The 15,565-nt window shown below is 46.8% G+C and overlaps 1 protein-coding gene across 12 annotated transcripts in view; it reads left to right on the forward strand.

Annotated features, from left to right (window-relative positions):
* The window catches only part of CPEB1 (cytoplasmic polyadenylation element binding protein 1), a 103,987-nt gene extending 90,585 nt beyond the window's left edge, over positions 1–13,402 (forward strand). For 8 of the 12 annotated variants that reach the window (XM_054450967.1, XM_054450966.1, XM_054450963.2 and 5 more), the window contains 8 exons: positions 478–730; positions 2,606–2,719; positions 3,040–3,129; positions 3,980–4,116; positions 6,944–7,142; positions 9,352–9,446; positions 10,068–10,148; positions 11,894–13,402. In XM_054450967.1, the coding sequence (XP_054306942.1) occupies positions 478–730; positions 2,606–2,719; positions 3,040–3,129; positions 3,980–4,116; positions 6,944–7,142; positions 9,352–9,446; positions 10,068–10,148; positions 11,894–12,004 (1,080 nt within the window). In that variant the 3' untranslated portion in view covers positions 12,005–13,402. Of the gene's footprint in view, positions 1–477; positions 731–2,605; positions 2,720–3,039; positions 3,145–3,979; positions 4,117–6,943; positions 7,143–9,351; positions 9,447–10,067; positions 10,149–11,893 lie in introns of all 12 variants that reach the window. The other 4 variants (XM_054450964.1, XM_054450962.2, XM_063652871.1 and 1 more) reach the window with 1 other exon arrangement.
* The last annotated feature ends 2,163 nt before the right edge of the window (positions 13,403–15,565 follow it).

A 15,565-nucleotide genomic window follows, 5' to 3' on the forward strand; every position in this document is an offset into this window, starting at 1 on the left:
TTAAAGTTTTGACACAGCTTATGGTGTTCTGATACATTTATGATACAATGCAGAGCTCTCATAGATAGCATTTTTGGCATTCGACTTTCTAGGAATCAGACCAAAGAAAACACAAAATATGAAGAAGCTACATCTTAATTTTTATTTATGGTTCTGAAAACTTGGAAAGTATATATATAACAGGAAGAGTATGGGTCAGTGAGATGTACCTTGTTCCTTAAACAGAATATGATAAATGCATTTTAAATGGTTATAAAGACTGGCAATATGGAAAAATTGTTGAATGAGGAGAGAAGGAGCATTTGTTTAAATTATAGTATAACTAGAACTAATATAAATTGCTCAGGAAGAAAGTCTAAAAGAATATATATCAAATGCTAAATGTCTATTGGATGTTTTTAATAATTTCTATAGTGTGATTATTACTTTATAACAAAACTATCCTTTAAAACCCTGTCTTCCTTTTTCCTCCCCTAGTCAAGCCTTCGCATTTCTCCACCTCTGCCCTTCCTGTCTCTGACAGGGGGTGGTCCCAGAGACCCTTTAAAGATGGGGGTAGGGTCTCGGATGGACCAAGAGCAAGCTGCTCTTGCTGCAGTCACTCCCTCCCCAACCAGTGCTTCAAAGAGATGGCCAGGAGCTTCTGTGTGGCCATCCTGGGACCTCCTCGAAGCTCCCAAAGACCCCTTCAGCATAGAGAGAGAGGCCAGGCTGCACCGACAAGCTGCAGGTGAGTGTGCCTTGAGCATATGTGGGGCCTGAGGCCTCATTTTGGGAGCAGAGAGGAAGTGACCTTAGTTCACACACTTGTGAACTGTCTAGAGGAGGCTTGGTTGCATGGTGAAGTCTCCAGATCTGCAAAGAATTATCTTTCTGTGGAGTAAATACTAATGGGAACAAACCCAGGAACTTCTTGAGGCTGAGTGGAGAGGAAAGAGGCAGGTTATCTGGCACATGCATGTGCCACAGCACAAGGAGCTGGCTCCATCTCTCACTTGTGCCGTTCCGTGGAGACTGGCTGTGTGCTACTCTTTTACTTTTTCCACGGGTGGATGTCCTCAAGAGAAACTCTGGAAGTGATGTCCAGAATTTTGTCTACCCTCCCCACATTCTAAGTCAAAGACCGTCAGACACAACTCATGTTGGAGCTTTCTTCCCCGAGGCTTTCTGATTGGTATACTCAAGGATGCACTGGGGAAGGAGGGGTCCATTTGTCAACCTCTAAGGTAAGGAATGTCACCAGATGTCCTGGTCTCTTAGGAATCCTTAAGGTTCTGACATTTAAATTTAATCTTAGGCTGGCCTGGGTGGCTCAGCGCTTAAGCAGAGGCAGCAGGATGGCTTCAGCCGAGGAGTTGCCCAGCCTGGGAAACATAGCGAGACCCCATCTCTATTTATTTTAAAAGGTTTAAAAAATAAATTATCCTAAATGTGTATTAAATATGTTTTTCATCTTTGTCTAGTACTGCTTCAGGGAGATATTCATTAACCACTGGCTCTTTGGAGGTCCTGAATTTGATGACTAAGTTAGTGTTAGTTTCTCCATTCCATTTGTTTCCATAGGCTTCAGTGTGTCTGTTTGCTCACAGAGTTGGGCTGGATCTCATTCTCCTGTGATAGTGCTGTGCCCTGTTCACCTAATGATTTTGGCAGCCCATTTTTGTACTTTCTCTGGTGCCATTGTTTTCCTGTGAAATGACATTACCATGCTTTTGGATGAGACCATTATATACTGTTTTTGTCGTAAAAGATTGCTGACATTGCCCAATTTCTTGCTGTAGCAACATGTTGGGCCTATTCCTTTTAGGAAATGTCCTTCCACATCTTTGTCCTGAATGAAAATGATAGTTCCTTTCATTGGCTGTCTGCCTCTTTGCTGAAAGAGGAGGGTGAAATAAATGGGGCAAGAACTAGCTAGTCCTCACTAAGGTCAGTCTCTGATTTGGAAAGGTATAAACAGTGGGGACAGGATTGAAGACTGATTCATTACGTTACCATGTTGGCATCAAGGAAGGCCCATTGTCTGTTTGGGTGCGATAAAGATGAGTCTGGCTTGGAACAGTTGTGACATTCTTGTCTTACTGGGTTGCTAGTGCTGGTTTTTATTGGCAGTGTCCTAACTTCTGTGATTCATGAGTTCAGAGCCAAGACAGGGAAACAGAATAGAATGTTTCTCATTTGAACATTGGGGAGAAGGCTCATTTGTACCAGTAAGCCTGTAAGATGTTGTATTGCTCTGTTTATTTTCAAGTAATTATGAATTAGTACTGTAAGCAATAACAAGATAAAACTGCTTTGTGGTTAGCATATTAGTTGAATGTTTGAAAATAACATGGGGTGTAAATTTTTACCCTACACATCTGGTTTGGTATTCCTTTCAATTTTAGTGGGGACAGAATTAGCAAAGTAGGATTATCATACTTGACTGAGTGGATTGGTGAGACATAGGTTTCTTGCTTTTCAGAATAATCATGGATATTCTCTCAGGCATCTGGGCAAGGATTGTGGCCAGTCAGGTTCTTACTGGACAGGTTCACCCCAGGGAAGAGTGTGGCTTTGTTGATTCTCTAACCTCCCCTGTTTATCTCTTTGCCATCTACCAAAGCTGTGAATGAAGCCACCTGTACCTGGAGTGGCCAGCTTCCTCCCCGGAACTATAAGAACCCCATCTACTCTTGCAAGGTGTTTCTAGGAGGTGTTCCTTGGGATATTACAGAAGGTGAGCTGTCTCTAAGACCTGCTTTAAGAGTCGAAGGGTGGGGCATGTCTTTCAGGAGCATGAAACTTGGAATTGAGGCCAGGGGCTGAATCCCCTGCCTGAGCTCAGGGTATTACATGAGTGTCCGAGGGGAGAGGTGCATTTCATAGACCCCCATAGTGCTCCTGTGTTGGGAGCTTACACCGGAGATCAGCATTCATTTCTGAGTTGTTTGTCAGTGGGGATGAGCCAGGGAGGAGAATGCTGGTGATTCTGTGTTTGTGTCTTTCCTGGGAAAGATGATTCCTCAGCTTCTGCCATTCTTTTCTGTCTCTTTGCAGCTGGATTAGTTAACACCTTCCGTGTTTTTGGCTCTTTGAGTGTGGAGTGGCCTGGTAAGGATGGCAAGCATCCCCGGTGTCCTCCCAAAGGTAATATGCCTAAAGGTAATAAAGACATGGTAGGAGCTTTTTTTTCCCTTCCCTAGTACATAACTGCACCTAGGGGTGCTGGGATATCACAGCTGCATGTTGGTAACATGGTGGGCACTCCAGGGCACAGACCTGTCATCTGTCAGCACTTTCTCTTCAACCTAACACTTCCCTCTGTTTCTTCTGAGCTAATGTTCCATCTGTCCAGACTTACACAGCAGTGGGAGTTGCCTCTGAAACCCCTTCCTTGTACACTTCTCTCTAAACCTGAACCCAGGCAGCACCTTTCCTCTCAAAATAAGGCATTTGAAAAGCTTTCCCTTGCCTACCTGTCCTGCCCAGTTACGTTGTTGCCTGCCCTAATTCTGAAGTCCCTTTGGAGTTGGCAGGAATGAGGACCAAGCATCTGATTCCTCACTGGTCTGAAATGAGATCCCTTCCCTGTAGAAAGGAGCAGGTGCTATTTTCACCCTGCCCCATCTTCATTGAACTGAACTAATGGTTTAAGTAGGCGTTTAAAGCAATACCTGCCATCCTTCCTGCCCCCAGGAAAGCCTGGCTCTGCTGACCTGAACATGCTCTGTGTTCTTGCATAGAGAGCTTTGGTAATGGTGGGATCCTCTGTCTCAGCTTGCCAGTCCTTTCCTTCACCAGGGTGGGAGGGAGGCCCACAACCCAGGGCATCTGCATAGCAAACACTTCCACTCAACAAGACTTTTCAGGAGTAAAACAAAAATGTATCTTATACACAAGACCTTCTTTCTTGGAAGAAACACCCTGCTGCAAAGCCAAGGCTGAGGAGTGGCCACCTAAGGGATATTGATGCGATTTTTCCTCTCATTGGGAATAGGGTATGTGTATCTGGTCTTCGAACTAGAGAAGTCTGTCCGATCCTTGCTTCAGGCTTGCTCTCATGACCCGCTGAGCCCAGATGGCCTGAGTGAATATTATTTCAAGATGTCCAGCCGAAGGATGCGCTGCAAGGAGGTGAGTTAGCATGATGTCCTTTCTGGATCGAGGTTCTTGGAATATTGAGGCACTGGATTTTCTTGTGGTAGGTGGATAGGCAGGCTGCAGGCAAGGAGTATTCCTGCTGAGGCAAGAAGGCTCTTCTTGTTCCACAATAAAATAGCAGTATCCCCTCAATTACATTAAAAAAAAAAAAAGAAAAAAGCAACCTTTGGGCCTTAATGGGATGTGTGCATGCACACATGCGCATGCCTGCCCATGGTAATCAAACTGTCTCCCTGTCTTTATTCTACTCTTCTTTCTTGTAGCCAACACTTTGGTTTCAAACCTCTTGTCTTAGAAATGAAATTGAGAACAGAAAACTTCTCTACTTGGACTTAACTGATAAACCTATAGCTGTTTTTCCCTGGTCCTGCCCTTCCTGTGCCTTGTGACCTCCCAGTCTGTGGGGGTGAATTCCTCTTTAGCCCACACCCACCTGTGGGTCACTTCTTCATTCTTATTCAGGGCTTTATTTAGTTTTGTGGGTTTTCCCCATAAGATTCTCTCTTCCTACGCCTTTTCTAATATCAGCCTTATGTATCCTTGGCAGCATGGGTCTCTAACGAGTTTATCTCACCTGGGGATCTCATTGCACAGTCTTGGACCTTATCCCAGACTTACTGAATCACTCTGGGTGGAATTTAGGAATCTCCAACTGAACAAAGATCCCCAGGTGGTTCTAGTGGATAGTGTTTGAGAACCACTTGTCAAAGCAAGTTTTGAGCTCAGGAATCAGTGTGGTGGTAAAATCGGATTCGAGAGCACACAACTTTTGTGACATTGGACTAGATATTTAATATCTCTGAAACTTTGTTTCCTCTTCTCTTCTATAAAATGGGAAACTAAAATGCCTATTTTAGTAAAAAAGATCAGTGGTTGCCAGGGGTTTAGCAGGAAGGGATGAAGAGACATAGAACAGAGGATTTTTAGGGCAGTGAAACTATTCTGTATATGGTGGATACATGTCATTATACTTTGGTCCAAACCCATAGAAAGTAAAACAAACACCAGGAGTGAACTCTGATGCAAACCATGGACTTTGGGTGGTGATGATGTGTCAGTATAAAAAAATGTTCCACTCTCATGCGGGATCCTGATAGTGGGGAAGTCACACAAGTGTGGGGGCAGAGAGTATTTGGAGAATCCCTGTACTTTCTGCTCAGATTTACTGTGAACCTTAAAGCTTCTCTAAAAAAATCTATAGGGTAAGAGGAGAAATGCCTATTTTATTGGGATGGTCGCGTTAGATTTAAAATAAATCCATATAACAAAGCTGGCTCTTGCTCTGCGTTAGTGAGAGGGCAGGCTCATCCTCTGGCTGCCCACAGTGACCCACAGCTTCCCTACCTTCTCTGCTTCTTTACTCTGTGGAGCTTGTGTAGTCTTCCCACCTTAGTATGTTCTAGGACTTAATTAACATGCTCCTTTTTCCTCCCCTCCTACTTTCACAACCAGAGATGGCCATATGCATATCACAGAGCCCTTCCCCTTCCTCGGTGTCCCTGTAGACACCATCCTGTCTCCCATTCCCTCCTCATCACCTTACAGGGATTTAATCTTTCTTTGATTCACTGGCTATAGGCTGATGCGGTTCTCCTTCCTCTCTACTTTTCTTTTTCCTTTGTGTTCCTCTCCCCGCCAGCACCAATATAGCCAATATAGCCAATCTTTGACTCCCTTCTTCTTTTCTAGTTCAGATAAATGACTCACTTTTGTGGCTTCTCTCACCTTTAGACCCAGATTCACCTTTCTAGCCTCATGTCCTACCTGAGCCCCACCTTCCTGTGGGATCCTTCTTCGGGATGTCCTGTAATCCCAAACTCTTTTGTGGGCAAAATGGGCTTTTTCATCTCCCAGTGAAATTGGCTCCCCTCTCGTAACTTCTGCCAGGCCCTCTCATCCCAAGACCGTGTTGTAGGCCCAGCACCTACCAGGCCTGATTCTTTCTTGCTTGCCCATCCTGCTTATGCCGTCTGAGTACTGCAGACTCTTCTGTTGAAGAATCTCTTTGGTCTTGGCCTGTTCTCTGTGTGTTGTCACAAGCCTTGTCCAAGTCTTAATCACCTGTCCTTTAAAACTACTGTTTTTGCCTCCTTGCTGGTTTCTGCCTCAGATCTCTTCCTGCTTCAAGACATATTTTTAGATCGTCACTTCATTCTGGACTCCTCCACCTGCTCTACAAGGTTTTGTTCCAGGTTCAGGAGATTCAGAGGCAAAGGACATGGTCAGCCCCAGCCCTTTAAGACTCCAGGGATCTTGTATGTGACTTTCTACCCAACCTCTCGCCAGTCATTTCCACCGCTCTGGCACAAACCCTCTGAAGCCTAGGTTGGGCCAGTAACCATCTCATACAAATATCGTAAGCACTCCCAACCCTCTGTCCTTCAGGATCCTAGCCTTTAATTTCTCTGTGAGTCCTTCTTTTCTTGAGGACTTCAGATTATGCTCTTCATCAGTGTCCACAGCCCTTTGTTGGAACTACACAGTTGGAGGTTGAAATAGAATGCTGGGCTCCTGGGTTTGGCCATGTGGTACTTTTTTGCTTACTCTCCAGCATGAGTGAGTACTGTGTCCACTTCTACCATTCTGGACACATGGACTCAGTAAAATTCAACTCCAGTTGGGGTGGAGTCAGGGTGGTTTATTGGACGCCTGCGTGCCTGAGATTGGGCAGCAACACCTTTTCACCCCTGTAAGGGCCTTAGCTCAGCTTCAGTATCTCCAGAGCACGTACCTTGCCATGCAAGCACCTCTCTCTCTGTGGCTCTCTGCCAGGGCTGATACACCTTTGGGTGGTTTTCAGGTGCAGGTGATCCCCTGGGTATTAGCCGACAGTAACTTTGTCCGGAGCCCATCTCAGAGGCTTGACCCCAGCAGGACGGTGTTTGTCGGTGCTCTGCATGGAATGCTAAATGCTGAGGCCCTGGCAGCCATCTTGAACGACCTATTTGGTGGAGTGGTGTATGCCGGGATTGACACAGATAAGCACAAGTATCCCATTGGTAAGTGTCCCACTTCTGTGTGCGAAAGCTTGGTTGGCCCTTGGGAGTAGACCAAGATTGTGATACTTCCCTATGGGAGTGAGGAGAGGCCTGACCCAGGTCTGCAGATCAGCATATACCAGCACCATAATATCTTTTTCTAGACAAGTCACGAGTACTGGCCCTTCTGTATCTAGCCCTCTACCCACCATCTCCCACGCAGTGGGAGAAAAAGCAATTGGAGACTACAGGAGGTGATAAGAAGTGAGAGTGAGGTAGGAACTTTGTTGGAAGCTCAGAGTTCACAGCGAAACCAGTTTGGAACAGACAACAGGTACTATTTCATGAAAAGGCTACAATTCTCTGAACTTGCCTGGTTTCTTTTATTAAAAGTTCTTGAAAAGCTCTGGCATTGTCTAAGGTCAGAGACCAGGTCAGGCTGGAGGAGGATTTTCTGAGTGAGTCAGGCAACAGAGTGTGGCCTGTGCTTTCCTAACTCAGAAGTCTGTGGGCCTAACCACTAGGTTTTGATCAGCTCCTCTGAGAAAGGAGGTCAATTCACCATTCCTGGCAAAATGTCAATGATGGGGTATGGAGGTGGAGCAGAGCCTGACCTCTGTGATTAAGATGTGGCTAACCCACCTCCCCAAATGCTTAGTCTTCACACCCACACTGAATCTGGTCAGGAAGGAGCACCGTGTACTCACCAATGCTGTGCAGCAGATTGAGAACAGGGACTTCAGAAGCCACAGGAGCGGAGGAGGCACTTGGCAGGATGGGGCTTCTTCCAGCTCTCTTAATAGGTCTCCAGAGTGCCTAAGGGCTGAGAGAGGTTCAGTTCAACTGCTTGGCTTCCCCTTCAGACAAGTGTTGTATCTGCATCTTGGCTTCCACTCTGAATCCTTTAACCTTAACCTATGCTCTACCTGCACTGAAGGAGTCCCTTCTCTTCCCTTCCTATCTTGATCTGCAAATTCTTCGCCCATTCCTGAATGGTTCATGCTAACATGATCCCCACTGTCAAATATGGCACGAATATGGCAGCCACCAGCTAAATGTGGCCCCACTGAGTTTTGGAAACACAGCTGTTGTCACATTTGGAAATAATATTATTAACACATAGGGTTAAATAAGATTTTTTTTTTGAGATGGAGTCTCACTCTGTTGCCGTGCTGGAGTGCAGTGGTGCTATCTCAGCTCACTGCAACCTCTGCCTCCTGGGTTCAAGTGATTCTCCTGCCTCAGCCTCCTGAGTAGCTGGGACTACAGGTGTGCGCCACCACGCTCAGCTAATTTTTGTATTTTTAGTAGAGATGGGGTTTCACCATGTTAGCCAGGATGGTCTCCATCTCTTGACCTCATGATCCACCCACTTTGGCCTCCCAAAGCGCTGGGTTTACAGGTGTGAGCCACTGTGCCCGGCCAATAAAATATATTATAAAAATTAATGTCACCACTGTTTTACAGTTTCAGTGTGACTACTAGAAAATTTAAAGTTACATAAGGGCTGACCCTGATGGCTTATACCTATAATCCTGGCACTTTGGGAGGCTGAGGTGGGCAGATCGTTTGAGTCCAGGAGTTCAAGACCAGCCTGGACAATATGGTGAAACCCCATCTCTACAAAAAAAATACAAAAATTAGCCAGGCATGGTGGCTCATGCTTGTAGTCCCAGCTACTTGAGAGGCTGAGGCAGGAGATTGTTTGAGCCTGGGATGCAGAGGTTGCAGTGAGCTGAGATCACGCCGTTATACTCCAGCCTGAGTGACAGAGGGAGACCCTGTCTCAAAAAATAAATAAAGTTACATAGTAGCTCACATTGTATTTCTGTTGGACAGCACTGGTATCGTAAAGGGTTTCCTGCATTTTAAAAGAGTAGCATTAGGCCAGACTCGGTGGCTCACGCCTGTAATCCAGCACTTTGGGAGGCCGAGGCGGGCGGATCACGAGGTCAGGAGATCGAGACCATGCTGGCTAACGGTGAAACCCCATCTCTACTAAAAATACAAAAAATTAGCTGGGCGTGGTGGCAGATGCTTGTAGTCCCAGCTGAGGGGACTGAGGCTGAGGCAGGAGAGTGGCGTGAAACCGGGAGGCAGAGCTTGCAGTGAGCAGAGATTGCGCCACTGCACACCAGCCTGGGCGAAAGAGCGAGACTCTGTCTCAAAAAAAAAAAAGTAGCATTTGGGAGAATTTGGTTAGAAGGGAAGCTTGTGTCTGTTGTCCTAGGTTCTGGTCGTGTGACTTTCAATAACCAACGGAGTTACCTGAAAGCAGTCACCGCTGCTTTTGTGGAGATCAAAACCACCAAGTTCACAAAGAAGGTGAGTTGGCTGGTTTATGCCCTTACTCTGGGGTATATGAGAGGGGTTTGGGCAGTTACTACCCAGGGCAGGCCTGAGACCTGAAGCTGTTTGTGCTGGGTGTGTTTAGGGAAGTGAGCCAAACTCCTGAGAATTAACATTGAGGTTAAGGTTTGGGTGTGGGCTTGGTCTTTGTACGCCCAGGAGGAAGGGAACTGGGACTGTTGAGCCTCTTCAGTGTGTAGGGTGCCTTCCTTCACTGTGGTATTTCTTTGGCATTGCTAAGTAGCCTGACTTCCTATTTTCCAACCTTTCGGGAATCCTCTGAACACTTGCCTATATTGCTAATTGATAGAGGGCTGAGGTACAGTTTGCTGAGAAGACCAGGCATTAAGGTGTGTGGTTGCCTGAATCCCAGAGGCATCCAGCCTGACTCTGCATGGTGTATGAGTCTGTCCTCTAGAACCCCTTTCTGTACTTCAGGCCCATAATTCTCTCCAAGCCTCCTTTAAAACAGGCAAATATCCTGCATTCCAATATCCCGCATTCCTGTGTGTGGCCAATAATGTGCCCTTCTTCTATAGCCTATCGAGCCTCCTGGTAAGAAGAGCCACTTCATCTTCTTATTTTGCCTTTGTGCAGGTTCAGATTGACCCCTACCTAGAAGATTCTCTGTGTCATATCTGCAGTTCTCAGCCTGGTCCTTTCTTCTGTCGAGATCAGGTGGGTCCGATGTCTATGAAGTCCCTGCCCTCAATTAAAAATTGTTGGCTGGGCGTCGTGGTTCACACCTGTAATCCCAGCACTTTGGGATGCCAAGGCGGACGGATCAGGAGGACCAGCCTGGCCAACATGGTGAAACCCTGTCTCTACTAAAAATACAAAAATGAGCCTGGCGTGGTGGCATGTGCCTGTAATCCCAGCTACTTGGGAGGCTGAGGCAGGCGAATAGCTTGAACCCAGGAGGCGGAGGTTGCAGTGAGTCGAGATCACGCCACTGCACTTCAGCCTGGGACAGAGTGAGACTCCGTGTCAAAAAAAAAAAAAAAAAAATGTTATGCCAAGTTCATGACATTGAATGTTGGAGTTCTGAGGTACCCTGTGGTGTCTGAGAGCATAGTGGAGGCAGCAGTAATGTTTGCTGAACGTCTGACCAGCGACAGACATACTTTAGATAGCTTTATCCAGAACTCTTAAGAAAATATGTTGAATTGAGTCTTTATACTTTGGTCTTTTTCTTGCCTGGGATGTTGCTATGCAGTATGCCACTATTGCTGAGAGGTGGTTTTGTAGATGATAGAAGCCTGGCTGGGTGTGGTCAGCAGCACGTGGGAGCCAGGCTCAGCTGCCTAACCCTGAGGCCTTCTAAGCTGATTTTTCTCTACTCAAGGGCCTCGTCCTCCTTTACATCTGAACTTCTGGACGACTTTGATATTTGCATCTGGGCTGTACCCACAGGTGTCAGCGACAGGCAGAAAGCAGCGAGGTGGCTTTCTAGTGACTGTTCCTGGGTGATGGAAAGTGGATCTGGATGTGTTTGGCAGTGCTTCTCAAACCTTAATTACAGACACATCACCTGAGGATCTTAGATTCTGATTCAGTGGGTTTGGGGCGGACCCTGAGATTCCATGTGTCCAACAAGTATCCAAGTGGTGTCAGTGCTGCTAGTCAGCATCATCCTTTGACAGGTGTTAGGGGAAGTTTGGGACCTCTTAGGACACCAGCAGCAGTCCATCCATGCTTAGTGGGTGCTTTTTAAATTTTATTTAAAAATTTTTTGCAGTGATGCCATTGATCAGATTTGGAGTCTCTGAATATGGTTAAACTGAGGCTCTCAAGTGAGAGTTTGAAGTTAAGTTTGGATTGTTAGCTAAAGCCTGAGACCAAGTATCTTTCTGATCAGCCTTATCTACCAGGCTTTTATGGATCTGGATCTTTCACAGATAATCTCCATAGTCAGATAATTGCTCAGAGATTAGTGGCTTGCCTGAGGTCACACAGCAACCAAGAGATGGGAGTAGACTGAGAAACAAACCCAGTCACCTCTCACTTAATGGGAAGAAAGCAGGATGCTGCCTAGCATTAGAATTTTTAGTCAGTATCTTTATACATTCTCCACGTTAGCAGCCATGTGATACAACTACTCTGTAGGAGGTGAGAAGGGCAAGGGAATAGGAGAGCAGCTGTCATGGTTAGAGGGGATAAGAGAAACTAGCATGGTCTCTGCACACACTACGAGCCCAGCATGTTTAAGTAAGGGGACCTGTAACAAGGACGGTGGGTTTGCCATAGTTAATCAGGCTTCTGTGTTGGGGTGAGAGCGCTCCTAGGGACCATCTCTTCTAACCCACAGAGGCCATCGGGAGTCTCCCACCCCTTCTCCAAACAGAACAAGCAGCTCATGCAACAGCTCCTGTGTCTGGTGCTGACACAGGCATGGCATCCTCCTTTTTGTTCCCCCAACCCAGGTCTGCTTCAAATACTTCTGCCGGAGCTGCTGGCACTGGCGGCACAGCATGGAGGGCCTGCGCCACCACAGCCCCCTGATGCGGAACCAGAAGAACCGAGATTCCAGCTAGAGGAGCTGGCCTCGCCCAGTGGCCTGTGGCGCCCGAAGCTGGCAGGTCAGGCAAGCAGCCTGCACCACCCTGCCACTGGCGACCAGGGAGCTGGCTTCCCGAGGACAAGGGAAAATTGTAGTCACCTTTGCACTTGCTGAATCTGTCTTTGTTTCTGCACTAATTAATGCACATTGAGTTTCGTCGGGTTTTGTTTTTAGGGGATATAGCAAGGGCAAGGACCCTCTGGCTTATCCTCCAAGCGACTCTGTAGTTTTCCCAGATTTTAGTTCCTCATTTTGCAGATGAAAAGCGGAAAAAAAAAAAAAAAAAAAAAAAGAAAAAAAACTACGTGTCCAGAAGGTATTGAGGTATTGACACGGATGCCTACACCTAGGTTTATTTATTAAAAGCGCTTTTTTACATTCCTTGCAATACTGATGGTGATGATGCGCAGGTCTCATTGGTTTCATTCTTGCAGTTGCCATACAGTGCCTTTCCATTTATTTAACCCCCACCTGAACGGCATAAACTGAGTGTTCAGCTGGTGTTTTTTACTGTAAACAATAAGGAGACTTTGCTCTTCATTTAAACCAAAATCATATTTCATATTTTACGCTCGAGGGTTTTTACCGGTTCCTTTTTACACTCCTTAAAACAGTTTTTAAGTCGTTTGGAACAAGATATTTTTTCTTTCCTGGCAGCTTTTAACATTATAGCAAATTTGTGTCTGGGGGACTGCTGGTCACTGTTTCTCACAGTTGCAAATCAAGGCATTTGCAACCAAGAAAAAAAAATATTTTTGTTTTATTTGAAACTGGACCGGATAAACGGTTGTTTGAGCGGCTGCTGTATATAGTTTTAAATGGTTTATTGCACCTCCTTAAGTTGCACTTATGTGGGGGGGTGGGGTTGATAGAAGTTTTTAATCACAAAGTCACAGGACTTTTTTCTTTTGTAACTGAGCTAAAAAGGGCTGCTTTTCGGTGGGGGCAGATGAAGGCTCACAGGAGCCCTTTCTCTTAGAGGGGGCAAGTACCCTTCCCTTAAATCTTTACTTTGAGGAATGTATGAGATAACAGTTGCAGTTGACTGAAATGCCACTGGAATTTGAAAACTTGACTTATTTCTTTCTTTCCTTTTTTTTTTTTTTAAAAAAAAGAAACAAAAAAAACCCACAAAAACTACTTGCCCCTCCTAGGGAAGCTGTGTGCCAAAGAACCAGTGTCATAACCCCTCCCTCCTGCTGAGCTGACGTTGCATTGTTGCATATCCCAGCTACTCTGTGGGTTTTGTGAAGCTGTGTGTGAAGTCTCTACCTCATTGTAGTATATGCAGGCAAGACTGCACTCTCCTACAGATGTGTGGAGTAAGCTGTGGTGTAGTTTTTTTGGCACATAATAAACACGTTGCAGCAGAGTTCTGGTTTTGTCTCTGTGTTTGAGGTCTGGGAGCAAGGGGCTAACGGGGGGGAGTAAGGGGGTAATGGCACAGCCACAGCTTGTTTCCTTGGATTTCTGTGATGGGATCCTGGCCCAGGATAATGGTGGGACCATGTGGGAGACCTGCCCTGAGAGTACTTCTTGGTCCCTTCCATCGTCAAATATACTTGGGAGATGCCTCTCCAGTGGGTGGGTGCTTCTAGCCCAAATATAAAAAGTCCTCATATCTTAGCTTCTCAGGGGTCCTCACAGCCTCCAAGCCCAGCTTGGAGAATGCTGGAGGCACAGCTGCTCACGTGCTAGCAGAAGCCACTTGTTCTCAGCTTCTCCTGGAAGTCTTGGCCTATTCTTCGGAGGCTGCTCATCCTCTTGGACCCACCTATGATGACGCAGTTCCTTTCTGAGAGGGAGTGATTTGGTTTTTGCTGTTCAGAGAGCCCTATCAGCTGAACTTTCTAAGAGCTCACAGGATTTGTGGCAAGGTCTGCTGATTTTTTTTTTTTTTTTTTTTTCAGTCGAGTTGGCCTGGGCCCAGCTGTTGGACTGATTCTTTGGGAACCTCCAATTTAGTCTGAGGTGGAGGGAACCTTGCATACTGAAGCTGTCTCTTCTGAGAGAGGTGCAAGAACCATTGGGCAAGGTGGGGGAGTCTCCTCACGAAAGGAGAGGCCTGGCCGGGCGCGGTGGCTCACACCTGTAATCTCAGCACATTGGGAGGCCAAGATGGGCAGATCACGAGGTCAGGATTTTGAGACCAGTCTGGCCAACATGGTGAAACCCCTTCTCTACTGAAAATACAAAAAATTAGCCGGGTGGTGGTTGCAGGCACCTCTAATCCCAGCTACCTGGGAGGCTCAGGCAGGAGAATGTCTTGAACCTGGGAGGTGGAGGTTGCGGTGAGCCAAGACCATGCCACTGCACTCCAGCCTGGGCAACAGAGTGAGACTGTCTCTAAATAAATAAATAAATAAATAAAAGAAATAAAGAGGACAGACTGGGCACAGTGGCTCACGCTTATAATCAGCACTGTGGGAGGCCGAGGCAAGAGGATTGCTTGAGCCCCAGGGGTTTGAGACCAGCCTGAGCAACATAGACCCCATTTCTACAAAAAAAAAAAAAAAAAAAAAAAGCCAGGCATGGTGGTGTGTGCCTGTGGTTCCAGCTACTAGGGAGACTGAGGCAGGAGGATCATGTGAGCCCAGGAAATCGAGGCTGCAGTGAGCTGTTACCGTGTCACTTCACTGAAGCCTGGGCAACTGAGCAAGACTCTATCTCAAAAAAAAAAAAGGCTGGCCGGGTGCAATGGCTCACACCTGTAATCCCAGCACTTTGGGAGGACAAGGCGCGCGGATCACCTGAGGTCAGAAGTTGGAGACCAGCCTGGCCAAAATGGCGAAACCCCGTCTCTACTAAAAAAAAAAATACAAAAATCAGCCGGGCGTGGTGGCGCACGCCTGTAATCCCAGCTACTTGGGAGGCTGAGGCAGGAGAATCGCTTGAACTTGGGAGGCGGAGGTTGCAGTGAGCCGAGATCGCGCCACTGCACTCCAGCCTGGGCGACAGCAAGACTCCGTCTCAAAAAAAAAAAAAAAAAGCCTGATCTTTCACTTCGGGCCTGACAGCAGCTTGATTGGAAGTTTGCTCCCGCAGTTCTGAGATTCTGGCCTTTTCTTTTTGTCCCATTGCTACTTTTGCTGCCAGGGTTTCCTGTCCTTCAGGTTTCCATCCCCAATCAGTTGAGAGTCCGACTGGAGTACCCAAGGTGCGTTGAGGAATGAGGCACAGCCCTGGGCTTAACTCATCCAGCCTGGCCAGCTCAGCCTTCCCCTGTCAGGTGGGAGCCTAGGACTGCTGTCAGCCCAGGGAGCAGAGTTGGAAGAAGGGGGCAGGGCCCTACCTAGGCTGCGGCCCATCGGGGCAGCCTGCGCTGGTGGCTTCGGAAGGCCCTGGTTTCAGGATGGGTATGGCAGGAACAGCCTGAAGATAATGGATGGAGAAGGTGCCTGAGGTGTTGGGAGCTCTGCTGGTGAGTTGGGCCCTTCACGTCAATGTTAGGTTGTTATGTGCTAGGCGCTGTTCAAGCACTGGGAATTGGCTAAACAAAATGACCATTGCTGTCATGGAGCTCACCCCTAGTTGA

Source organism: Pongo pygmaeus, chromosome 16 (genome assembly GCF_028885625.2).
Source record: "Pongo pygmaeus isolate AG05252 chromosome 16, NHGRI_mPonPyg2-v2.0_pri, whole genome shotgun sequence".
Lineage (NCBI taxonomy): Eukaryota > Metazoa > Chordata > Mammalia > Primates > Hominidae > Pongo > Pongo pygmaeus.